Source organism: Epinephelus lanceolatus, chromosome 1, assembly GCF_041903045.1.
Source record: "Epinephelus lanceolatus isolate andai-2023 chromosome 1, ASM4190304v1, whole genome shotgun sequence".
Taxonomy (NCBI): Eukaryota; Metazoa; Chordata; class Actinopteri; order Perciformes; family Serranidae; genus Epinephelus; species Epinephelus lanceolatus.
Genome location: NC_135734.1, coordinates 24,389,776 through 24,416,189, shown reverse-complemented (window position 1 = coordinate 24,416,189; position 26,414 = coordinate 24,389,776). Strand labels below are relative to the sequence as shown.

The window sequence follows — 26,414 nt, the reverse complement described above, 5'->3', positions numbered from 1 at the left end:
TATCTGTAATTCTTACCACTAGGTGCCACTAAATCCCACACACTGGGCCTTTAAATTTAAACATTTGGAAGTTTTGTGTTTTTATTTACGCTTTTGCAGATACAAGCTTCATGATACCATTCAAAAAGACCATATGTGGAGATATGGAAACTATTTCATCAACGTGGCATGTCTCCCTGAATGTCAAAGCATCTTCAGGTCATCATCGTCAATACAATATCAATCAGTGGCACATTCAAATTATGATAATGTGAGATTACTAGGGGGAAAAATAGTCTATGTCCTGGACATTTCCCATGTCTATCTTTTATTTATTTGTTTATTTATTCATTTCTCATGTTTCTCGTGCCAATATTGAATTATGATAATATTTAGTTTGGTTGGTATTCATATCCTGTACCACGGCGAGGGTGAACTGTATCTTCGAGTCGCCTCTTTTATCTGTTTCATTCAACTTTGGCTTATTTTTTATCCTGTATTTAATTTCACTCTTTTATCTTGTATATTTATATCTTGTCTTAATGCTTTTTATGTCTTATGTAAAGCTCTTTGAAGTGTTTTATTGTTGAGAGGCACTACACAGCTAAACTTGCCTTATCTTATCCTTAAAAACATATACTAGGATGACAGCAGGACAAGCTTATCAAGTACTCACTTAGAATTTATACAGTATACAGGTTGATATGATGATTTATGGGTGATATGACTGCATAAATCATTTTAAGACGCTCTCCTGAAACTTTGTATTCATATATACGGTACATATCAATGGTTATACATATCTCACTCAACTCAAACTACAGCACTATGTGGAGGTTTGTGAGGGTCACCTTCATGAGCCACAGTTTTAAAAGCACCCTGATAATGCAGGGGTAAACACTCATAGGTGATAACTTTGACTAAGTTAACTCTTTTTGTGCCACAATGTTTCTTTTTGTCCACAGAGGACCATTTGTTCTTGAATGAGCCTTTTGTTTTTAGAAAGGAGGGGAGAAAGCTCTGGAGTGCTCTCTCAGAATAAAGACATTTTATTGCGCGAAGAGAGAAAGAGAGAGGGAGGGAGTGTACATGTACGTCTGGCTTTGTGAGAACCAATTTGAGTTTTAGGCCTGGAGAGTGAGGACATTTTTGGAAAACAAGGACTGTTACATCCACTGATATTTCCTTTGGCCTCTATTGGAAGAGAGCTGTCCCTTTCTCCCAGTGGTTATGTTTACATGCACAAATTATTCTGTTTTTTGCCCTTATTCCAAAAAAACAATATTCCTACTGAGTTATTTACATATCCAGTGAAAAATGAATATTCCACCAATACTGCCATTCTCATGCAGCTCTGCTTACTCCAATTAACGTGCTCTGACAAAAGTTTTCCAGTGTTGGTGAACTTGTTTGACCGTGTCAGCACAGCCTCCCTTTCTCATTCCTTTGAGCCAGGGCAGCTGCTGGTACAGTGCGTGCTGCGCGTGCCCTTAGCGGCAGCCCTGCTTCAACCACCTGCTTGAAAAGGTCGGTGTTGCATTATTTGCACATATCCAAAAGAACTATCCAACTGTCCAACTATTCAAGTCTTTCATAATGTTTAAAAGAAGGTGTGTTTCTCCCTCTGAACAGATATGTGGGCTTTTCTTATGGACATGCGTCTCTACACCAGCCTTGCAAACTGTTGGCGAGTTGGTTGGTGTGTAATGCATCCATGAGGGCGCAGACAGCTGACCTTAGATGAGCAAGAGGCCATGTGTTGCAAACTGCGCTTAAAACCCAGCTGAGACACATATTCTGAATGTGCTGTACACATGTCCAAAGAATGATCCCAAAACCAAAGATAACATCAGCACATCCCACGTCTTCATCAGCAAATAATACAATGAGAAAAATGATTATATATTATATGTAAAAGTCATAAATATTCAAACAGAATACACTGTTTACATGACCCGTAACAGAATATTGTCATGTTATGCCTGTCAACCTAAAGCCAACTAGCCATAAAGTTACCATAACATTAGATTATGTTACATGATTCTTGAAACACAACCGCACGAAGTAACTCTAAGCTTCTACATGCTGTAAACTGAATTTATTACTTGCCATGACTGAGTCTCTCCACTCAACCATGAAATATGCAGGTTGTGTTGTGCAACAAACTGGCAACCACTCTGAGTAACATTAGTGTGGTGATGTTAAAGGAAGGTGAAAGGGGGGAGTGTGACATCTAGAGACTGATGTTATCAAGAACACCTTTAATGTTCAGGTTAGTGTAAGGGTTGGGGTTAGGTATTTGGTTGTGATAGTTGAGTTTTTTAGGGGGGCCTGGGAATGCCTTATGCCACAATTACAGAGTTGTGTGTGTAGAGATAGAGAAAGTAGAAAGGGCGTGAAAGGGAGGGAGTGCAATTGAAGTGGGGAGAGGAGCATGGTGAAATTTGTCTAAATAGTGGTCAGAAAGAAGCATGCATGCTGCTTGAGAAATTGTATAGAGATGATCATGCATATTTTATTTTATTTTATTTCATTTTATTTTATGGCATATGTGCTCAATGGAAAAAAATACACTGTTGCACACTGACTGTTTTTTTATTTTATGTTTTTTTTTTAATAAAACACTTCAACTTCTGCATTCTCTTGAGTGTTAAATGGTTTGGTCTGGATTTTAAATCCATCATCGTAGGGAGTCTATGGTCACATTTCAAACTGACACCGATGTATCCCTGCTATCCAGTGAAAACCCTGCATCTCCAATTTTGTTGCAATGTTTTTTTTCCCAATAAACTGGAAGATAAAATGTTTCAATATATAAACTTTTCTTACTTCTTGAGTTACTTTTTTAAAAAAGTTGAATTTTCTGAAACATGCACGGTCACAAATTTGGAAAAGGGCTGTGTTTTGTTATAGTTTATGCAAACTTTATGTTTTCTGTCCTTTTTGTGTTCAAACATGGTTTTCATGGGACAGCAATGGCCTGCTCCAGGGCAGAGTCATGTTATTGTGGGTGCTCTGATTGCCAGAGAGATGGACTTTTACCAACAGTTTCTATAGTGTGAGTGAATGGGGCTTCAGAGAATAAAAGAAGGCCTTTTCTAAAGCAAGTTAGTAAAGGGAAGTGATGTTTTTAGATGTAAAAAATAAATGAAATGCATGCATATTGGGCAGGTTGGCAGTAACAAAGATAAATCCATTATGAAGTGCAGTTTTTTCTGTAACTCAAGTTCTATTTTTGTGCCTGAGTTCAGTCTTTACCTCAGATAGCCCCCTGTTTTCCTCTTGTGTCTTGACTGTGTAAGAGATAAACTTGCTCACGGCATGAGGGGAGATTTCTTTCAAGTATTTGGGTCAGAAACAAAAACCTGCCGACTGAGAGAGAGAGGGAGCAGAGGGACGGGGGAGGGATGAGAGGATAGCAGGGCAGACAAACAAAACTGCTTTAGAACACATGGACTTTCCCCACGTGAATCAATATTCAAGCCCCGATCTCCCTGTTGAGCAATGAGGCCAAAGAGAAGAGGGAGCTGAAAGACAGATGAGACAGAGGGAGGGCTGTGGGATGTCATGTGTAAAGAAGGAGATTCTCATTGGAGGCAAAGAGAAAGAAGATTGCTATGCATGTTTTCAGGATAAAAAAAGAGAAACAAGGAAAACAAAAAGCATCCTACACGCTGAAGCCATTTTGGTCGCACTGCTACACTCTGGACTCCACATCCGATTGTTGCTAAGGTAGGTGCTGGACACATAGCTGCAACAGGATCAGAAGATGCAATGAAATTAGGAAGTTGTGGGTGGAACAATGTTTCTATTTTTAGTTGTAGTCAGTGCAGGAAAAAGAGGAAAAGCTCAGTGTGGAGGCTCCGTGTTGGGATGTGTTGCTCTTTCTTGCATTGCTAGAAACATTTCTAAACATTTTTAAAATCTAGATTTTTTTTGTGTGTGTATGTTTGTAATGTGAACCAGTGTTTTTCTACTGAAATATTTGACAGCTGCATTCCTCTGATGTGAAAATCTTGACACTGTAATAATTTCACTCAGTACTAAGGTCACAGAGGGTCAAACTCTGCTTTTCATTATGTTCCTGTTCAAGATTTGTAAAATATCTTCTCATGTTATAAGCTTATTTTACTCAACATTGGGTTTTTCTTTTGTAGGCAGACTGGATCAAAATTCTGAAATCAGAAAATACAGACTTATGACTAATTGCAACACTAGAAACATTGCAAGATAAGAGCAATGAGTCATTTAATTTTTTTTCTGCAGTGAAACAGGTGCAGCCACGAAACTGTCTCTAGCCAAATCTCTGTGTGAGAGCTAAAGATAAACAAATTCGCCTGCAGGATTAACAGTATGCACATTAAAAAGACACATTTCTCATGCGTTGCTTTTCTTCTTCTTTCCCTCCCTGTGTTTAATGTAGTAGCTTTGGTAAAAAGGCTCTAACAAGAGTGGAATGATGTCCTCCAAGCTGAAGTGGCTGATTGTGATCCAGCTCCTGCTGAATGAACAGGCTCTGTGCAGGGTGCCACCTCCTCTGGCGCTGAGAAACACTCTGCTTCCAGGAGCTGACTTCAGTGAAGAGGGAGAGGAGACAGCCAGACAGGATCCACTGTCTCTCCTCGGATCCCAACTCCAGCTCGGCATCCCGTCTGCAGAAAAGCCTGATCCTGCATCAGTGGTTGCACAGGAAGATGAGAGAAATCGATCTGCCAAAAATATAATATCAGATCTCAGGGCGAAGCTTCCGGGGCAGATTCATGATCATCTCCACATTCAGGGGAACATCAGCTGTGAGGAGCTGCTGGCTGCCAGCACTCTGGATGACCCGTCATCCTCCATGTTCCCCCAGGAGCTGCTGGGTCTCTCTTTAGTGCCCGTGTTGGTGGTGGCGGGCTGCCCACAGGAGGCACAGACCCTGGTGCTCAAGCTGTACGACCTGCTAGGAGTGGCGGATACGGAGGAGCTCCTGATGGAGGTGGAGGGTCTGATAGAGAGGAGGATGAACAAGTCCCCACCTACACCTGCATCAGCAGCATCACCTTCAGGGAGGGATCAAGCAGGGCGCCAAATAGAGGCTGTGATGTTTAACATCCAGCAGCTGGCCATGGGGGGAGAAGGTTCCCCCAAGCAGGAAGGGCACTGTGAGGGTTGGAGCAGGGTGAGTGGGACCACGCTGGCAGGAACAGCTGTGGAGGGAGCCAGAGATGATCTCAAGGAGGCTGTGAGCGCCTGTGAGAGACTGGGAGCTCTGTGTGCTGGTGTGACCAGCAGTGGACTGCTCAAACCTGGGAAGTACCAGGCAGTGCTGAAGAAAGGCAGTCGTGTCCTGCCCTCTGAATCCACACTGTCTGAATGCTGGATCCGTCAGTGTAGTGCAGAGGAGGACAGTTTCACCCCAGCTGCTTCAGGTCAGCGGATGAAGCGAAGCCCCCAGAGGACCTGCATCAACAAAAGCGAGGAGCGTGTGTACAACGTGGTGGAGTGGATCCCTGCAGTCAGCACCCTGTATAACCTTGGCACAGCTGTGTACTACGCCTCAGTCAACTGCTCGGAAACAGCCAAGGAGAGAGCCATCCTCAGTGCGGTTGACCTCGGCACGGATGCTCTCATGGTCGCCACCGGGGGGACTGCTGGGGTGGCAGGCTACGCCCTGGGTGCAGGGGTGAAGACTGGCGTGAAAGCCGGTGTCAAGTATCTGCTCAACTCCATGAAGGAGGAAGACGATGTGCTGGTGAACCAGTTCAGCTGGGAGGAGGGCATCATCACCATCCAGTAGACTGAAGGATCAATAAAGCAACCTGTGAAGCTTTAGCAATAAATGTTAAGATTAGTTTATACTTTTATTTTTTAAACAATGACACAAGATCAATGTTTGTTAACTGACATGGTTGAAGAGTAACATACTGGTTTACCAGACTTTATATAATCTAGATTATTTGGGAAAAACAAGATGACACATTTTTGTATTACTTATCAGAATCATGTTTTGAAAGGGGAAAAAGCTTTTATTGTTTGTGTGACTGCGCACACAGACTTCACTTTACACAGTTTGACACAATAATTATTCTTTAATGAAGATGATTTGTTATTTTTTAATTAGTCTGTAAATTATGTGAATCAGTTTATCTTTCTAAAATGTATAACTAATAATAATAACTATCTATCTATCGATCTATCAATCTCTATCTAAGATCTCAAAGTAAGCTTTGGACCTTTTTGCTTGTAGAAAAACAGGTCTTTTTGTGTATACTGGTTACAGTTTTTCTCAGTTGCTTTAGTGCATTTCTCTGATCAGAATTAAAATTCTCAAAACTGTTAGTTCAACCTCCACAACATTTAGTCGTTTGTGCACATCATAATAGCAGTTTCTCATTCCTTCCAACAAACTGCAAATGCTTTTGGACATGCATCAATTGCTTTCATACAATTCTCTGCTGTTTTATAACATTATCATTTGCTTATGTCATATCAGTCAAAATGAACTATACTTATGAATGCTGAATAGTCATTCCCTATAAAACTAATAGTCCTCATTTCATTGCTTGAGTCATTACATACAAAAATGTTAAGCTAATTGTCAAAATCTGTCAAGCAAATTTTATACATTTCTTTATCTTTTTTTCTGAAAATGTCTCCTAAATTGAACAATTTCTCTCAGGTGAACCTCAGCTTTCACTGATGAGGAGGAGTGTGTGAAGTATTAATTGTAACCAGTGATAAGCCACTTCTCCACAATCACTCAAAGATGAATCCCACGAACCTTCACTTGGCAAACATATATGAACCGAGCAGGACATAGTGTGTACCATTTCTACAATACTGTGACACAGAAATGGAAGGTCAACGTCATGGAAGAGGGGTGAGGATGCGGGGGGGAAGGGGAAGGGGACAAAACAGGGGAAGAGGCCAAGTATATGGGCAGACTCCTGATGAAATTAGGGCTACAATTGTGGACCATGTTGTCAATCACGGCCTCACAGTGGCTGAGGCTGGTCAAAGGGTGCAGCCAAATGTTGGGAGAACCACTGTAAATCCAATTATTTAAACATTTTGTCGGGAGAACAGATGTGTATATTGGACAGTAATTCAGCACTAAACAATCTGCACTACTGTCATTGTGTCATACGCAAGTAATAAGTAAGTGTGTATTTTTCTTTTGCACAATGCTGTGAACAAATTAGAATTGCAGTAAAAATGTGAAACATACGTATTTAGTGTCTTGTATACTCAGTTACCTCACTAAATACAGTAATGTGTAACTTTACTGTAGTTTTCAAATGGCTGTGCAAATAGTGTATAGTGCTGTCTTGAGTATTTTCAGGTAGTGTCACAAAGATCTGACTTTTTTGCATTGGAAAACACTTACAGAGTAAACTGTCATAATGAAAACATGACAAAGCCATTTGATTCTCCTGTTCATAAACAATGGCGTCAGGACTTTTCATTTTGATGACACTTTCACTGACATGAATACTTGCTTTTGAGGAATGAACTATCCATTTTGAGCAAATGACACAGTTTTGCAGGTTATCAACTAGGTTTTGCAGTTTGCACTAATTGTTTTGAGAAATGCACTAACTCTTGTGCAAATGTTAATAGTGATGAGAGAAATGCACCAAAGCGATTGAGAAAAACTGTAAAACAGTTGAACAATGTATCATCAGCAACTTTTGAAGAACTGGTCTCAGGAAATGAAAACTTCAATCCCTCACGACTTTCACGTTGCTCTCCGTACAGTGTATTTTCTTCCTGTCACTGTCCTTCATCACTTTTCTGGTGTGTTTTTATCCCTTTGATGAAAATGTTTTGTCAGGTCAGAGTCACATTCCCACCTCTTGTGTTAATTGCAGGGACAGAACTCAATTTTGTTGTTTCGTGTGTTATGTTTTTTCTTTAAATGTCAGTAAATTGTATATTAAATCAGTAAGTGTGCATACAGTGACTCTCCGTGTGGTAGTTTTGCACACACTCGTATTGTAGTTAAACAGTTTTATGGTAAATTAAACAGTAGGCAACTGAAAAGTGTGCACATGAAAATATTTTTGAGCGTATAATACTATACTTTCCTACACCAGATAGGTTGAAGGTGAATAGGTTAGGGGTGAATAGAGTATCTGACCTTTCAAAGCAAATTTGCCCCATGCCTGCAAACTGATTTTACACAATGTGCTGTAGATAGAAAGTAAAATGGCCTCCTGCAGACATAAGTGAATGTAAAAACAATATCTGCCTCTGCGCCCCTGCTCCTCAACCTCCTCTCCAAACAGCACCACACACAGTGTTTCCTTATATGCAAAACAACACATCAGTCAGGAACACTTCTTCATGATAAGAGCTCATGGTCAAGAGTATCTCCGAACATTTTATGTGCTACAAAGGGCAAATAATTAAAGGTGAACCACAGGAATAACTGTGGGTTATGCTCTTTTACAGGGGTGTCAAACATACGGCCTGCGGGCCAGACCTGGCCCACCAAAGGGTCCAATCTGGCCCTCTAGATGACTTTGCACTTCTAATCTTGATGAACATGTGAAGGCTGGGAGGTTTAAGGAGAAATTTCAACAGTGAGCAGATAAGACAAAGATAAAGATATTGAACATTATGCAAAATATTGTCAACCAGCAGCTTAAGAATCAGAATCAGAATCAAAAAAACTTTATTGTCCATTGCAAAGCAGTGGAAATTCGTCTTTGACATGGCTCACATAATAAATAAGACACAGGTTAAAAAACAGATAAAAAGACATCAAAGACATAACAGTGTAGTTTAAAGTAGCACACAGAAAACTAAGAACACTTGCCATAGGTGAGTCAAACCCTTACGATTTATTGATAATGTTGATTGCAGTTGGAATGAATGAATTCTTTACTATGTTTGTTCTTGCTAATGATACCTTGTAACGGCGGCCAGATGGGAGGAGTTGAAATGAACTGTGGAATGGGTGTGAGGGGTCGTGTATCATGGTGTTGGCTTTCCCTTTGACTGCCTGTGTGTTCAGTACTAAAAATTCATTAGTGGAACGCTGCTGCTGAGGCACTGACAAAACTTCAGATTGTAAGGCAGGGGATGACTTAACCTGCTTCTTTAATAGCTTCCACTTTTAAATTATGAAAAAAATGTCACATGTAATGACAGTGAGTAGTAGACTGACTGAATGTGGAAAACTAAGACGTATAATTGAATCTGCACATTTCAGAATTTAAAGGGGTTGATATTTGTAGGTTATCATGCAGTGGTATTAGTGGTCGGGCCCACTTGAGATCAAACTGGGCTCTATGTGGCCTCTGAACTACAATGTGTTTGACACCCCTGCTCTATTACTTTTAGACTGTCACAAAATTATTATATAATTATATAATAATCATTATTCAAGTTTTACAACACAATCACCAGAGTAAATGTTGGCATTGTGCGTTACTGCAAACAATAGATATGCTGTAATTGTACATTTTGTATGATAAGTTTGCTAATTCTATTTGTAGTGGATATGTTGAAACATGAAAAGATCATGCTTTAGCTTATAATACCGGGCTTTGTCGTTGCAAACACGGCTGGAAACGTCTCAATATCTCGTTAAAAAATATCCAGTTTTGTAACCACAAATATGGTTGGAAAGGTCCAGACATCTTATTAAAAATATGCAGTTTTTTCACCACAAACATAAATGAAAATGTACTGATATCTTATTAAAAAATACCTGGTTTTGTCACTACAAACAAAAATGAAAATGTACCAATATCTTATTAAAAAAATACCTGATTTTGTTGCTACAAACATGGCTGTAAATGTCCCAACAAATCATCTAAAAATACCCAGTTTTGTCACCATAAACACAGCTGAAAATGTTCTGAAGTCAAGATAAAAAAATGTCTGGTTTTGTTACCAAACACTGCTGGAAATGTCCCAAAGTGAGGTTAAAAATTACCTGGTTTAGTTGCCACAAACACAGCTGGAAAGGTCCTGCTGTTTCTTTGAAAATACTTGTTTTTGTTGTTTGTGGGTCTCAAACAGTGGTCTGCTTCTTGGCAGCTGTCTCTCCTAGGTATCACGCCATCTGCCATCCGCCATCCTTCTAATGAGAAACTCAGCTTGTATACATGTAATCTGGACTATGTCACTTAAGAAACGTTGATAAGTGTGAAATGTACAAATGTAACATATCTGTGGTTTGCAGAAATGTACAATGCTGACATTTTATTGAAGGGCTTTTCTTTGGCTGATTCTGGAGTGTAACAAGCTGACAGTTCTGTCTGATATCTGGCAATTTGGGATATAAGTGGAATTTAATGTGAATGTGAATGTGAACATACCCATTGTCTGCGGTGAAAAGTTTCTGCTGTATGTGAATGACTATTTGAGACCTATTTGATCATAGCTGGCTGACAACTCTGTTTCTGTGTGGTTTTTCCTGTCACAGTCCAAAGACAGGCAAGTTAAGTAACTCAGTGTGTTAGTCTCTCTCTTTCTGTGTGTGTGAGTGTGTGTGTGTGTGTGTGTGTGTGGGTGGGTGTTGGCCCTGCGACGGACCAGAGTCCAGAGTGTTGCCTTCTTCTTGCCCAATTTGTACAGGGAGCAGCACCCTGAACAAGATTATCTCATATGAATGGATGGCCTACTATATTCCTTATGTTATCATGTTAGTTAATAAGGTGATGATCATAAACAGATGTGAATGATCTCTCTGCTTCTGAGCGCTGTCCTGTGAACTTTGCTCTCTTTACACATATTTACCAAACAGCTAAATATGCACTTCTCAATCTAACTCTACAGGTCTTCATTTTTCAGTACACTGGTGAGCTTGATGAACCCAGAGTTACCCATGATATAGCCTACAGTATAATATATCCCATCAGCTATCTAAATGTAGTGGAAAGAGATAAGGAGCAAACTGGGTGCTGTTTCATCAGATAAGGCCAGCACAGGACACACACAGCCTGCTTCCTGGTAGCCTAATGGAAAAGGATATGATCTGATTAAAGGAGCTGCACTAGTTTAATATCTATTTAATAATGTTAGATAACATGTCTGTTTGTCCAGGAGGAAGATAACCTCAGTTCTAAACCTCTTTATTTGTCCCCATCTGTCCACCACACAGGTAAAACAATGTTTAGTTATGATGTTATCAAAGACAGGTTGTGACACTGCTGAGCAGGTGTGCTAAACAGTAAAACAAATGGTAATTTGTAGGTGCCATGTCGGACTCTGAGGTCACATCTTCTGCATTATTTTCGAGAATGTGAAGGTTTTAACAACCTGACAAGGAGCTAACATCCACTTGGTCGAATTATTATATTTTGTAGTCAATATCCTAAAACTCCCATTAGCTCAAGGGACCAAATTTACAGAAAATATTTTTGCATGGTGAGGCTCAGTAAATGTGAATTGCTGTGGTTTGCAAACTGTACATAATTCATGGCTCGTCCATAGATTTCGAGGAGGGTGTAGAATGAGGACGCCAGAATCTTTACAACCCCCTCTACATTCCAATATGATGACAAGTTCCTGCATGGCTGAATTTAATTATTCTCCAATAAATCATCAGCACAACTTATTTTTGTAACGATGTGGCGAGTATGACATCTACTGGTGAGAGTGGGAACTGCAGGAATGGGTGAACTAAATGCTTCTGTTATAGTGGTGATATCCAAAAATGGACAGTTGTATAAGCAGGGTAGAAAAAAAAACACCCCTAGGGTACTTTTTACTTGAAAACAAAAAAAGGTGTCAGTAAGAAGTTAATAAAATAATAATAATAATAATAATAATAATAATAATAATAATAAAAATAAAATAAAATAAATTGAATTGAATGAAATGAAATGAAATGACTTAAATTAAATTAAATTAAATTAAAATAGTAATAAGAAATAACATGTTTCACAAAATGTTAATATTTGTACACATATCTCTAAATAAATTAATTAAAAATAAGGTATCAGTGGAGGCAAATAATAATGAGTAGCCTATATACACTAAAAATAAAAAAGTTTTTTTATTTGTGCATATGATAAAATAAAAATAAAAATACAGTAATTCAAGAAAATGCACAGATGGGATGGGAAAAAAGAGGGCTTGTAAAAGCATCCTGCCTAACACTGGACATTAAAGACAGGGGGAATTGGGGGAAAAAAGTGTAGGGGATTAAATTACAAAGAAGTAATACTACAGATAAAAAAATACCAAGGAATAAAAAATAAATAAAAAACAATTTACAAATAACCAAAACCAGGAATAGAAGAAAAAAAGAAAAAATATTTATAATATATATATATATATATATATATATATATATATATATACTTTATTTCCCCTTTATTTTGAATTGTGAATACAAATATTAACCTTAATATAGAATATGATTCATTGATATGTATGTTACTACACAGTAGTGTTTCACTCTGAACAGACCATCAGTGATTCACCACCTGTTTGGTTTTTCACTTATTCGGAAGCAGTGCGTCACGTCACGTGCTCGCCTCAACACTTTCACACCATCATTTCTCGGGAAATTTTCAGACAGGGCCGTAAGTTTCTATTTTGTCCTCCCCTCCCCTTCACTGCAGACTGACATGATGCTGCACCAACTGTGTCAGCTGTCCTCTGTCCGGCTCGACCAATGAGCTGTTGACTCTGCTCTGTCGAAGAAACTGTGTGGCCTGTGTCGGACATTTCGGCTATTCAGTGCTTTAATGGCAGTTTTGTTTGAGCCAAAATGGCGCCTGCGGTTGGCACTGGAAGAACCATTTGGGAGGGATGAGCAGAGATCCAATGAAACAGATAACTCAGTAAAAACAGAGGAAGGAAATAACATTCACACGCCTGCATACTTGTCGAAGTTGTTTTGTGTTACCAACGTCCAGTAGCAGCCACAGCTGGCTAGTAACGCGAAATACAAGAGCTAATGTTAGCTATGCGCCTGGTTTAAATTACTGTTAGCTAGTTAACGTTACTAAGACATTAAAGAGTCGGACTGACAGCGGAAAGTAAGGTGAGTAAATGTGTTGTTACTAATGTGTCGGGCCTGTCTGCGCGTTTGACTCGTCCAAGACAACCAATTCAACTTTTAACGGCTTATTAAAAAGACACAATGTACAGTTATTACATGTCATACAATAACATGTAGTCAGCAGTCACAGGTCATTTCTTTTGTAGAGTCTGCACTTTGCTTCTTGAACTGTTGATTACAGACACTCATGAACACGTCATATTTAAATGTAATGGCGCTGTGACAGGCATTTAATGTGGTTTGCTGTTTGTGTGCATGCTGGTGTTTCCCTGATCGACCTCAGGATGGCTCAGTGGGAGAGACTGAGGCAGCTTCCTGCTGCCTACACACAGCAGCTACACGAGCTCTATGACAGGGATGCTCTGCCCATGGATGTAAGGCATTACCTGGCAGCCTGGATAGAGAAGCAGGAGTGGTATGGCATCTGTTTTATACCTGATATCATTTAACCCACACAATATCATTCAAATATTGGAGTTAATTACCCTGTTTGTGAAATACTCTACAAGCTGAGACTTGGTTTGTGTCCTTCAGGCAACGAGCAGCACGGGACTATGACTTCGCTAAGGTGTTGTTCCAGGTCCTGCTGGAAAATCTGGATATCCAACACAGCCGCTTTGTCCAGGAGGAGTCATTCTTACTGCAGCACAACATCAGGCGCTATAAACAGAACTTTCAGGTTTGTGCGGAGGGGATATGTGGAAAAATAAAAGCACCATTGGGTGACATTTTTATTTTAAACAGGAAATATTTACAGTAAATATGAAGACCACAATAGTTCCCATCAGACTTCACACTTATTAGTGTGGTTGGTGAATGCATGTTTGCATGTTGCTTGAGTCAAGGAAAAGATTTTGAGTTTCATCCTATTCCTTATTGTAAGTACAGTCAGCATTCAACGACTGGCCAGCTCACTCAGTGTAGGTCCATGGTACAGGCAGACAATCCAAAAACGCATCTGAGGCACTCTGACTGTAGTTAAAAATTCTTTATTCATACATGGATAAACCACCGTGTTTCGACTAGAGTCTTCATCAGGGTGTAAATAATCAGAAAAGACATTTTGTGTCTTTCTTCAAGTCAACATTTTTTTTTGGCTCCTGTTGTCCTATCTGTGATAATAATTTTAAGTATTTAACTCTGACTCGGTTTTCCATCTGATCTCTCCCCACTGACAGAGCTACCTGGAGGAACCATGTGCCTTGGCAAACACAGTCCTGTGGTTTTTAGAGAAAGAGAGGGAAATCCTGCAGAGTGCCGATCTGGCTGAACAGGTTGGGGCAACATTTCATAAACTTATCGCACGTAATGGAAAGGAAACACCCTGCTGCACATAAAACATTTCATGAAAACAGCTTGGGTATATAAATAGTTACACACATACTGCTCTTGAAAATGGAAGTTGTCACTGGGTATTTTTTTTTTTTTTTTTTTTTGTATGACTCATATGACTCAATGGTCATCCCCCAAAAGTGCATGTGCTGCTTGTCTGCAGTATTCTGACTCAAATCAAAACTCTTAAATATTTAAAGCCAAGTTTACAAAGGATATGTTCAAGGTGTACATTGTGAATTTCCATTATATGTTTTGCGGGTTTAAACTCTTCTGAAAAATGTATTTGCAGTTATTTAGAAAGCTCCACATGTACTGAAGACAAACTACCAGACTCAGCGTGTGGGCTAGAAAGCAGCAGCCAATTTGACTCTCACTTATTCTTGGCACTGCAACAACAGCATCACGTGAATGACTCTTAATCTCTAAACCTGCTCCTCCCTCTCATTTGCTTTATCTCAGGTCCAGTTTTTGCATGTAGAGCAGGAAGCCATGGAGACAAGCAGCCAGCAGGACCTTGAACGTAAAATGGCTGGCCTCAGGAATGAAGTGCAGGTGCAGATTAATTTTGCTTTATGATATTATGTCGTGCCTCATAGATGAAAGATGTTGCAGTTCATCCATTATTTTTTCTCTTGACTACAGTGCATGGAACATACAATGCTATGTCTGGAGGAACAGCAAGATGAGTTTGACTTTAAATACCAAACCCACAAGATGGAAGGCAAGCAAATTAAAAATATCTGGTCATATTTGCCTGTTGTGACAGGATGAGTAATAAATGGCCTGAATCACAGCTAAATGTTCTCCTTTGTGTTTGATCTGTCTTATATGGAAACTGTGACCCCACTGTGGAAACTTTTATGCAGCTGTGGTGGATGAAGCTGTGAAGAAAGAACAGATGAAAGTCCTTCAGCTACTTGTCAACAGACTGAATGAATGTAGAAAGGTATGAAGCTATCAGTATTCTGAAGTAAGACCCTCATCTCCTGAGTCAGATTATTTTCCTAATTATTTATTTATTTTTGTCTCATACAATCCTCTTCTTAGAGCACACTGACAGACCTCAGTAAGCTCCTGGACAGAACTGATGACCTGATCAACACGCTGGTGAATAAGGAGCTGGTGGAGTGGCAGAGGAGGCAGCAGAAATCCTGCATTGGTGCTCCAGACAATGTTTGTCTGGATCAACTGGAGAAGTGGTATGTTCATGTCCAGTTGCTCTGCATTAGTTTTAATCTTTGGCATTTACTGTAAAAGTTAGATCAATAATCCCTCTGGAAATTAAGTGCGAGGCTGGAGAACAGACTGCTGTTTTATAGCTGGAATTTGAGACTTTCCCGGAATCACCACCACTATTACTGTCTCACATCCATGGTCTTTTTTTGTTGGATTTTTCTGTTTGTTTTTTTTCTGTTGTTATTTTAATGTTATCTCAGGACAGGAACATCTTGAGAGAATTCCCTCAAATTTAGTCCAAATTTCCACTTACATTTTATATCCAAAAAGTTGAAGGTCAGCTTCACTGTGAAGTGTTGTGCAAAAACACTTTTCTGGCCACCACTCAGGAACAAAAGGCGAGACATTCAATCAGATACTGAATTGTTGACTCTAGTCTTGGATGCCCACCTTCAAATCGTGCTGATTGTATAGATCTGTGCTGCCAGGGGAGAGATGTGTGTGAAACATCGACTTTTTAGAATTTGTAGCTTCTTTGCAACAAGCTCCATATTTGAAGCATTCATGTTTACTGTAATGGTAACACATGGGTCTGCAAAGACACGGATATAAACTGCAACTTGACTCATTGGCAAAGGCAAACACCCGCAAGGTTGAAATTTTTCCCCTTTTATAAGACTTGTGTGAACATAATCATGTTTGCTCTTTTGCTCTTGTTCTGCAGGTTCACCTGTGTGGCAGAGTGTCTGTTCCAGGTGCGAGAGTTTCTTGGTAAGCTGGACGAGCTGGTAGGAAAAGTGTCCTATGACAACGACCCTGTGAAGGCCCAAAAACCTGTGCTGCAGAAGAGAGCAGATACTCTTCTAAAAGACTTACTCAAGAGGTCTGTCTTCCTGGACACACTGTCTTACACCCCCTTGCTCTCTCATGGTTTCCTTGTAAAATTTCCTGACATTTTTGTTTTACCTTTTCTTGAAGTTCCTTTGTGGTTGAGTCTCAGCCAGCCATGCCTCAGGGGAAAGGACCACTGGTGCTCCGCACAAACGTACAGTTCTCTGTCAAGACCAGGTCAGTGTGCCAGTCAAGACAATCACCGCAATGCTGTGTATTTATCTGAATTCAGTTTTAGTACATGTTTGTGACATAATCTATATGTACAGACTTTTCTGGTTACACACTGATCATTTTGATGTGGTCATCAGCATTAGAGTGATAGCATGTTGGATCACTGACACAAACAGACCAAAACACAAGGTTGTTGTTAAGCTTAACCCACCTGAACTCATTTATTTTGGGCTGTAGAGGATTGTAGTTCACCACATAAACATTACAGCAGTTCTGAACTTATCTGAGGATAATAAGGAGGACATTGATAGGTTGAACCAGCATTGCATAATTTCAGATGTAGCCTAGTTAGAAATTACTTTCAAACTTATGTCAGAGTTTAAGTGCTACTAACATTTTAAGGGTTGCACCAGCTGAAATAGTTGAAACGTAGGCAGAAGTTACAACTGATGTCTTACACCTAACCCTTTGGTAGGTGTAAAGTCCTCAGTAAAACCGCGGTTGTCATGGTGCATTGTTTTGAAAGGTGGAATAACTTGGAGGATGAAAAGTAGGCAATGTGTGCCTTTTATTCTTAAAAAAGAAATGCTTAAAATTGAGTGGGTTTGTCTGTAAACATGCAGAATCAAGGGCACACACATAAGATAATACTTATAAGTAAGTGGGCAATTGCATATGAATATATACTATGTGGCATTGGCAAGCAAATATATCAGGGTAGATAACTTTCTAATAAACAACTACTGATTAATAACAGTTTTTCAGTGCAGGCTATCATTATTTACGTGTTATAACTTTACAATTTCACCTGCTCGATTAAAAGACTGTAATTGACAGTTTCACCACTCGATGTCACTGTTGTTGTTCTGCATTAGCTGTAGGTTAAGGTTGTACAGTTAATAACTGATCATAATGTTTTGTTGTCATTTACGTACCTTTTTGTTGTTCTTTGGTGATTAATGTCAGATATTTATAGCTGTTGGAGAGAGTAGGGCTTTTCCCTGATTGGCCATGTGGAAATGAAAATGTAATGGTTAGTGTGGTCTTTACATCACAGTTGCTAAGAAGTTGACGTCTCCGTGGTGGAACCAAACATCGACACAGCTTTCCGATCAAACTAACTAGTTTTAATGTATTGTTTAGTGTGGACTTTGCACCCTAACTTAAAGGAATATTTCAACCAGCAAAAAAAACATTTGTATTACAGTTACTCACCGTGTGTTACCTTGAATTCATGAGGAAAACTTTTTCTCACATGCTTCCATAATTAACTGAGAATCCAAACATTCCTCATGAATTAAAGTAAACAGGGATGGTGTTAAACAAAAGCAAAACATCCATTTACAAGCTCTCACACAACTCATGCAGTGTAATTTAAGTCATTAAACTGTTATGATTTAAAACATGTCAGTAGAAAACAGTCTCATATTTTCAAAGTTCTAAAATCTCACACTCAACTTGGTATTTTCAGGCTTCTTGTGAAGTTCCCTGAGCTGAACCACTCCATGAAAGTGAATGTTTCCATGGACAGGTAAGAGTTACTTTTACTACACTCACTGCAAACTGGTAGCCTTCTTGACTTCAGACAATAAATGATAATGTTTTGTGGTCTGTTTTTCCTCCCCCTTGAAATTAGGGAGGCTCCTCAGATCAAAGGGTGAGTAGTTGATTTATAGAACTTAAGCTTTCACATGAAGTAGTAATTATAGCATAACTTTTATACCTTTTGCCATGATGTGACTTTGTTTTTATTAAACCTGGTATGTTTGTAGATACCGACGTTTTAATATCCTGGGGACCAACACAAAGGCCTTAAACATGGCAGAGAGCCAGAGTGGAGGCATGGTGGCCGACTTCAGACATCTTGTGAGTGATAATGACTTAAAAAGAGAAAAAAAAATGACATGACAAATGTGGAAACCCTTCTCAACAATAAGATATAAAGCCATCAGCACAACTGCAACATCTGAAGGTTAAATCCTGTCACATACTTCGTTGACAAGTACAACGATAAAGCAGTCTCCAGCAGCTCAACTGAGGCGATTAAAAGACGAGAAATTCAAATAGCAATAGTCAGTCTTTAATTTCAGGTGGTAATGTTGTTGCTTGACTTATTTTGTGTTGTTTTGTGTGCAGACTCTGAGGGAGCAGAAGTCTGGAGGTGGTGGCAAAGGAGTCAGTGATGTGAGTCGACTTTGGCAATCCTGAAGATATAATCTTTACCCACAATTTAATTCAGTACGTCATAATTCAAGAAGATGTGAGCAACAAAATAATGATCTGTGTGTGTGTGTGTGTGTGTGTGTGTGTGTGTTGTGGGGTTAACAGATTTCTTTCAGTGTCACAGAGGAGCTGCACATCATCTACTTCAACACTGTGTTTGAGCTGAAAGGCGTGTCAGTTGAGTTGCAGGTAGAATTATTTCTTAGCTGGCTTTACGAAAATGTCATTAACCTGCATGTGCTCTGTATAAAAATTAAGCTTTATATGATTGTTCTTATTGTCTTGATTATGAAAATATGACCTAAATAACAGTTGTTTGTCCCTGGCACCCAACCTAGGCCTCCTCCATCCCAGTGGTCATCATTTCCAACTCCAGCCAGCAGCAGAGCGCCTGCGCATCTGTCCTCTGGTTCAATATGCTCAGTCTGGACACCAAGGTGACAGATCCCCATGACTGACACACAACGTGGAGCATTTTGCAATTACGCTGTTTTATCAGAAGATATTAGAAACTAATTTTGTGTGTATGTGCATCTGTTTCTCCAGGACGTCATGTTCTTTGCCAACACTCCTGCAGCCCCTTGGCCGCAATTTGGAGAGATGTTGAGCTGGCAGTTTCTCTCTGCCACTAAACGTGGTCTGAATGAGGCTCAGCTGGAAATGATTGCACTCAGACTCTTTGGTAAATGCTGCTTCTGTGTTTCGCTTCAGTTGCTTGTCTCTGCTTTTTTTTTAAAGTCTATACATAATAGGACTAAATGTATTTATCTGTGAGTCAAACGGAATAATCAGGAAACGCCTTAGCCTAACATTTAAGGATAAAAAAATAACTCAAACCTCAAATACTAGAAACATAGTGCAACTTCAACTGAATTGTAATTTTGCCCTTTTTTGATGCCATTTGGAATTATTTGTTTTTTTGTTTTATTTGTCCAGTTTCTCATAAATCAAGTTGACTGCACAGACCGTACCCAACCCTGACCATTAGGGGAGATATTGGTGAAGATTCTCAGTCATCCAGGTCATGGTAATCCTAAGTGCTGTATCGTAGGCAGCTGGTCTTGCTTGAGTTTCTTGAAGACATTTCACCTGTCATCCAAGAGGCCTCTTCAGTTCTAACACTGTGGTGCAGAGTCGCTTAATTCTAAACACATGATGGCCGGGTGGGTCAACAACTCACGTGTGACCTTAACAACTCTGTAAGAATCCACATCCACACAGGGTTTAAAGCCTGCGACTCCACACCAGTCCGTTAGAACTAAAAAAGCCTCTTGGATGAGAGGTGAAACATCTTCTAGAAACTCAAGCAAGTTCAGTTGCCTACGATATAGCACTTAATGATTAGGGGAGGTAGTAAATGGTCCCATCCTCTCTCGTGATCAAACAAAGGATTCCCAAAAACTTAAGAATTCCTTTATTCAGATTGTATCATTTAGAGGAAACACTAGATGTGAAAGAAGACACATTAGAGTCGAGCTAAAAAGCTCAAAGGTGTGATTTCACTCTCACAACAGCTGTTTAATGTATACCCACTACCGTTGTATGTCTCTTGTGGAAAAGTGATGGTGTTGGATTGGAATTATGATGACATCCAGCAGGACTTGTGCACTGTAACGTATTGCAAACTATAATTCAACATCCTTCATGGCTTGTATGCATTTTAATCGTAGATTATGCAAGTAGGTAAGAGTTTTACAATGCATAATTTATTTCTATTCCACCAGGAAAGCAGCAGAGCTACGACACCTGCAAAGTCACCTGGTCAAAATTTAGCAAGGTAAGAATCTTATTTCCCAGAAATTATTTTTCAACATGGCTGGAGGAATTATCCTTAACCCCAACCCCCTGACTCGAAATACCTTGACTTCAGTGAACCCTTGACTTTTCCCTCTGTGGTCACCATGAAGTCTGGTTTGTTGCAAGTGAAAAGTTGAGAGCTACTTGATTGATTGTCATGACTTTTGGTGCAGACATTCCTGTCAAGTATTCTGTAGAGATGAATTGTTGTTACTGTAATGATCCCCTGATTTTTCCTCTTGTCTTAAACCCAAGTCAAAAGTACAGTTTTATTTTCATTATTTGGGTTTATGGGCAAATACCTGCAAAATTAATGACATTCCCATCATGTATTTGCGTTTAGTGCTAATGTGCATGTTGGCTACCTAACAAACTAAGGTAACAAACATGATAAACCTTACTAAACATCAGCATGTTAACATAGTCATTGTGACCATGTTTGCAGACAGCAACTTATATATCAACCAGGACCATTTTTACATGTAATTCACTATGACTGATGAGGATCAAAAACAAGCTGTGCACCATAACTTAAATCGTATTGTGTTAGGCTCATTGTAAAGATTACAATGAGTATTACAGCCTCAAAGAGCTGCTTGTGTGGCCCTACATTCTCTGTCTTATTTGTTTATTGTTTAAGAATACACTGTAGGTGTGAATTGATGACCTTTTTGTCACAGGAAAATCCTCCTGACACTTTCTGGGTGTGGTTTGATGGCATCTTGGTGATGGTGAAAACATACCTTGAAGATCTGTGGAGGGATGGGTATGTTTTAGTCTAATACAGGGAAGTTTAGCTCATGCCTTTATTCCTGGGAAATGACGTTTCTCATTTTATATACAACTTTTTATCTATGTTGTAGTCTCATCATGGGTTTTGTGAGCAAAGGCAAAGAGAAGTCTCTCCTGAAGAAAAAACAGAGAGGCACGTTCTTGTTGCGCTTCAGTGAAAGCATCATCGGAGGAATCACCTTCTCCTGGGTGGAAACCACCATAACTGGTGAGATATTTTTATTTCATAATGACTTTGAAAAAAGATTTTGAAATTGTTACATGGCACACAAATGTTAACAAGCTTCCCTTTTTTTTAATCATCCTCTGCCTATTGTAGGTGAGCCTGACGTAAAGACAGTCCAGCCCTTCACCAAAGTTGACCTTATCCAGATCCCCTTCAGTGAAATCATCAGGAATTTCCAGATCTTAGAAGCTGAAAATATCCCAGAAAATCCTCTGCTCTACCTATATCCCAACACCCCTAAAGACGAGGCTTTTGGGAAGTACTACTCAGACAAGACTGGAAGTAAGCGCGTCACGTTTGCTTATACTTCTTGCTTGCCACTTAAATATTTATGGAAAACAAATTTGCCAAAAGACTCAACCTACATGTCATTTGCTGTTTTTCTTAAAGCTGGGGTAGGCAGAACTCTGAAAAAGGCAAAAAAAAACCCAAAAGCAAACAAAAAAACAAACAAACAAACAAAAAAAAAAACAGCAAAATTTGGGAATACACCCTCATCCTGCAGCTCTCCCCTCTCTGTCCTAAGCCTCTCCCAAAAGAGGACCACTGGCACATGCACATGCTTCATACAGTAACCCAGTGTTTGATTGATTTATTTGATCCATAGAAGTTCATTCTCTCTAAGTGTTGCATTAGTGTTTTTCTTTTCTTTTATATCAGACAAGATAAAGTTTGTTTTACCTTGACATGTTTCGACAAATGTCTTCCGTCTTCTTCAGAAGCGTCACCAGATGTCATTGGTGACGTGCCTTATATCAGCTGAAACAAACCTTACCTTGTCTAATATAAAAGAAAAGAAAAACACTGATTTATTTGATCTTATTTCATTGCAGAGCGGCGTGCAGTACACTAGCCTGGCCCCTCCTTGACCCGCTCTCTCTCTTTTTATCAGACCAAAAAAATGAGACAAGAATTTGATAGCACCTTACTGTCCCTCCGCTCCTCTCCCCACCCACTGTGGACTGCTTTGCTGGGGAGAGAGCAGGCAGCAGCTATGGAATGGACCTGCGGTTGGCAGCTGTAGCGGCTCAAATTTGTCCAGTGCAAACCCCCTAGCACCAGGTGTTGCAGCGGGCTGGTGGCCAGCGTCAGTGCCGGGTCTAATTTTTGTGATGGCAGCAGAAAGTTTGCTGATCTGGCGGGGTGTCAGGGCTGTCCGGTCCCCTGCCGCTGGGGTTTGCACTGGCTGGATTCGGGTTGCTGTGACTGCTCACCTCGCCTGGCGAGGTGGTCTGTAGTGGCGGGGAGTGGGGCAGAGGACACACTGTGATCTGAGGTTCTAGCTTATGTTTGCTCCTTAAATGCAAACAGGAAGTCACAGCTGTGAGCCATTGGTTTCAGTTAGAAGAAGGCTAAACTATTAGCAACATTCTCTCTCCATCTCTGAAACACTTTCTTGATATTGAGACCTGTTTATTTTGTTTGTCAGATTCTCTTTTGATATGTCTGTCTTCCTTTTTTGGGTTGCTTTGCAGTGTGGGCAGTTGTTGCCAGTGCTGGAGTAACAACTTTCTCTGCAGGACTGCCCACCAATAAATCAGGCTTTAACCAAGGGGTTGTGCACATGCATCTGTATTTATAATACCACCAATAGTAACACTCTCTCTCTGAAAGGACCTGTAATTGGCCAAAGTCTCTCGTCACAGGCTAGATTTTCTAAAGCATGAAAACACCTCCAAGCTTAGTTGCAGAAGTGTAGTTTTTCCTCAGTCCACTTGAATTACAGTATGCTTAAAGTTTATTATGGGATTTGCCCAGAGACACCAAAATAAAACTGTCTACCCCAGCTTTAATGCCATTTGAATGGTGTTTTTCTTGCAATAATCACAGGCACAACTACATTATATTTATTGATAGAGTTGGGAATTAATACGACACATTAATATCTAAACTCATTCTCTTTCAGGTGACAGTCCTTACATCAAGTACATCAAAACCAAACTGATGTTTGTTTCAAAGGAGTAAGTATATTATTCACTTAATGGTTCTTTATATTCTGAATGTGCTATTTATACAGAAACAAAAACTAGAGACTAAAAATGCACTTACTTTATCTAAGAGGTAGTGTACCCACGCCCTTTATTATGTCATGAGCAACTGGTTGTAATGACTGTTTGTCATTGGTCATGTAGGAACACACTGGAGGCTAGGTCACCCATGTCTTCTGACATGGCACAGGGTGAAGGCCTGGAGCCAATGAATGGCCTGTGTGGAGAGGCAGCTGGTGAGTCATGGCTCTCCTTGCTGTCCCATCCAGCTGCAAACCTCGTCCGACAAATCGCCCTCCCTTTTGTCACAGAGCTCTGTGTTGCCCTCTCTGTTTTGGCCTCACGATGTCGTAAAATCAGTGGGGAAGATGATGTCTGGATAGATGTCAGGCGACAGCTATGAAATTGTTGAACTTTTGATTTATATTGTGCATGGCTGTGGGCTGCTTCTATTGCATGCACATGTACAGTAGTCTGCTCTACTGAACATAACATCTAACAGGTGTGGAGCTGATTGGTTGGAGCAGAACTGTTACTAACACATCATTTAATCTTTTATAGCTGTTTGAGTCTACCATCTGATGCTTGAATACTTAACACTTTGCTTGGTGTAAATATTAAAATCTATTAACAGACATGGTCATAGGTTGAATAATACCATACATAATGATCAATCATGAAATCAAAAATAATATGGTTAAATTAATATTATTTGTAATCATTATTATCACAACGAGTAATTGTGGTAGCGATTTCATTCCATCTCAGTGATTACATTTCAGTCCATTGGAAAACTTTTTCAAATGGTAACAAAATCCACCTACCAGTACCCAAATTATATTTCCTTTATTAAATCAATAAAAAAGCAACAGTCACCTCTTATGTGCCAGGCTGTGTCTTGGCAACAACCAGTAACTTCCTGGAGTCTCCTGTTGTCACCTTGCAACTTCTCAAAACCAAGAAATAGTTGTTGTGTTCGGTCAGCTTAAGGTGTGTTGGTTTTCTTTTTTTTTTACTATTTGGCAAGCGGGGCAGCTATTTACCCATTTGCAGACCTCAACCTAAGCTAAGCTGAAGCTAACCAGCTGTTTGCTTATATTTAATGGACAAGTATGCATGCTAAACTATTTCTTTATGGCTTGCAAAATGTAGTAACTTCTTTAAATTGAGCTATTAAACCAGTTAAACAAACTGAAAAGAAAATGGAAGCATCAAATATAAACCAATGAACCATGTCTGAAAAGTTGAATAACTTGAGCTGAGAAGTACCAGCACTGCATGCCAATCTGTACATTCCTACAGCATCAGTCTCAGCTTTCTGTTGTCTTTTTTGGGGTTGCCTAGCTCATCGATTGTTTGCAAAAGCAGTACCGGAAATAAACAACACAGCCATGACAACAGAAATAATCTCTCTCTCATCTCCCTTTCTCTGCTTGCAGAACAAGACGGGAGTCCTCATGCCCTGCAGTCACCTCTAGAGATGTATCACCCTGATCCCATGCTGTCCGGCTCTGTTGTAGCCACAGAGAACGATTTACAGATGTTTCTCAACAACCCCAACCTCTTCATTGACTCTGACATCTTGGAAGATGAGCCGGGCCTCTCTGATTTCAGTCTCTCAGGATTTAATTGCCTGCCCCCACAGTCCTGTGGAAGTATTTTCCAATAAGCCTGTGTATATTTAAACAGACCACTCTATCATTCATCGTCATCTTTACTTTTAGCCACTTACATTGAAACACCTCTGTCGTGAAACTGAAGCATACTTAGCAATTCCACTATGAACATAATAGTTTGGATCAAATACTTGACAGTACCTCTGCTAGTCCTGGTAGTCAGTATTTAAGAATAGCTTTTGAAATCATTTGAATGAGGTATGCACTTTGAAATCAGGAGAATATAACCTCTATAATTTCCGTATCATGTTGTACCAGTGTAGATAAAGATTCAGTGATTGAAAGACAAAGATAGAATTGAATTAGCTGCACTCATAACTGCCCCAGGCAGGGTGGGAAAGGTTTGAATGAGGTATTAAAAAGTACATGGCATAGACTGCACTGCACATAATTTATTGTTTAATGTCTGTTATAAGTCCTTTTGTGGTACTTGGTTGTTGCTGCCTTCTGCTTGTGATAAATTGTACTGACACATGGCACTTCTTCTGTTTAAGTTGTATGTTTTTATATTAACCTGCCCATTTAAATCAACATAAAATGTTCTTACCAATAAAAGGGACATTACTGACTTTATGATCTGTTTATTGATAACTGAAATGTTATAAATTAACTAATATGAGAAGTAGTTTATTTATTAGCTTTTTTGTGATGCAGATTTACAGCCCATTTCAGGCTGCAGAACTCCAGCACCAATCTTTATTGTAAAACACTTAAACCAAGTTAAACCAAATTATGTGGCTCTACTGAGATTTCAGGTTATCGTACAACTTTTAAAGTAGTTTTATCTTTTTGACTTTTTTTTTTTTTTTAATGTTTCTACACTTTATCAACGAACAGCTGTGTCAGTAAACAGCTAGCCTCCCGCTTAGCATGATGTAGCTAGCTGACGACGATACACAGGGTGCTAAAGTTAGCAAGCTAAAGATATTTTTGTCAGGAGTTGGACAGACAACACAACACAACATCTCAACATCGACTGAACAACATCTCAAAGGTCAGTAAGTAGTCGAAACTTGTTTTTGTCAAGTGGCTAGAAACGACTCTAAACGTTGCTATGTCCTATTTGGCCGTATAAATTAGGCTAAGTTGCTAGCTTGTCAATTGAGCTAACAGTTAGCTTTGGTTATTAGCCGTTGATATAGTATCTT

At 39.6% G+C, this 26,414-nt stretch overlaps 2 protein-coding genes across 4 annotated transcripts; both read left to right on the top strand.

The window, feature by feature from the left end:
- The first annotated feature begins 3,501 nt into the window (after nucleotides 1-3,501).
- Nucleotides 3,502-7,914, top strand: apof (apolipoprotein F). Of its 2 annotated transcripts, none has more exons than XM_033625561.2 (2): nucleotides 3,502-3,711; nucleotides 4,403-7,914. In XM_033625561.2, exon 2 carries the CDS (start codon nucleotides 4,436-4,438, stop codon nucleotides 5,756-5,758), a length of 1,323 nt encoding a protein of 440 aa, XP_033481452.1. In that variant the 5' UTR covers nucleotides 3,502-3,711; nucleotides 4,403-4,435; the 3' UTR covers nucleotides 5,759-7,914. The 2 variants fall into 2 exon arrangements, with proteins under 2 accessions (XP_033481452.1, XP_033481453.1); XM_033625562.2 differs by having other exon boundaries at nucleotides 3,505-3,711; nucleotides 4,406-7,914.
- A 4,838-nt stretch (nucleotides 7,915-12,752) lies between these two features.
- Nucleotides 12,753-25,839, top strand: stat2 (signal transducer and activator of transcription 2). Of its 2 annotated transcripts, XM_033626939.2 has the most exons (24): nucleotides 12,753-12,970; nucleotides 13,272-13,403; nucleotides 13,523-13,667; nucleotides 14,167-14,262; nucleotides 14,783-14,875; nucleotides 14,966-15,044; nucleotides 15,190-15,269; nucleotides 15,371-15,522; nucleotides 16,224-16,382; nucleotides 16,478-16,567; nucleotides 18,036-18,095; nucleotides 18,201-18,221; nucleotides 18,337-18,430; nucleotides 18,701-18,748; nucleotides 18,893-18,976; nucleotides 19,126-19,224; nucleotides 19,334-19,469; nucleotides 20,512-20,564; nucleotides 21,265-21,350; nucleotides 21,448-21,584; nucleotides 21,696-21,884; nucleotides 23,509-23,563; nucleotides 23,735-23,826; nucleotides 25,030-25,839. In XM_033626939.2, the coding sequence occupies exons 2-24, from the start codon at nucleotides 13,273-13,275 to the stop codon at nucleotides 25,257-25,259; spliced, it is 2,409 nt and encodes an 802-aa protein (XP_033482830.1). In that variant the 5' UTR covers nucleotides 12,753-12,970; nucleotide 13,272; the 3' UTR covers nucleotides 25,260-25,839. The 2 variants fall into 2 exon arrangements, with proteins under 2 accessions (XP_033482830.1, XP_033482834.1); XM_033626943.2 differs by lacking the exon at nucleotides 23,735-23,826.
- Nucleotides 25,840-26,414: the final 575 nt, after the last annotated feature.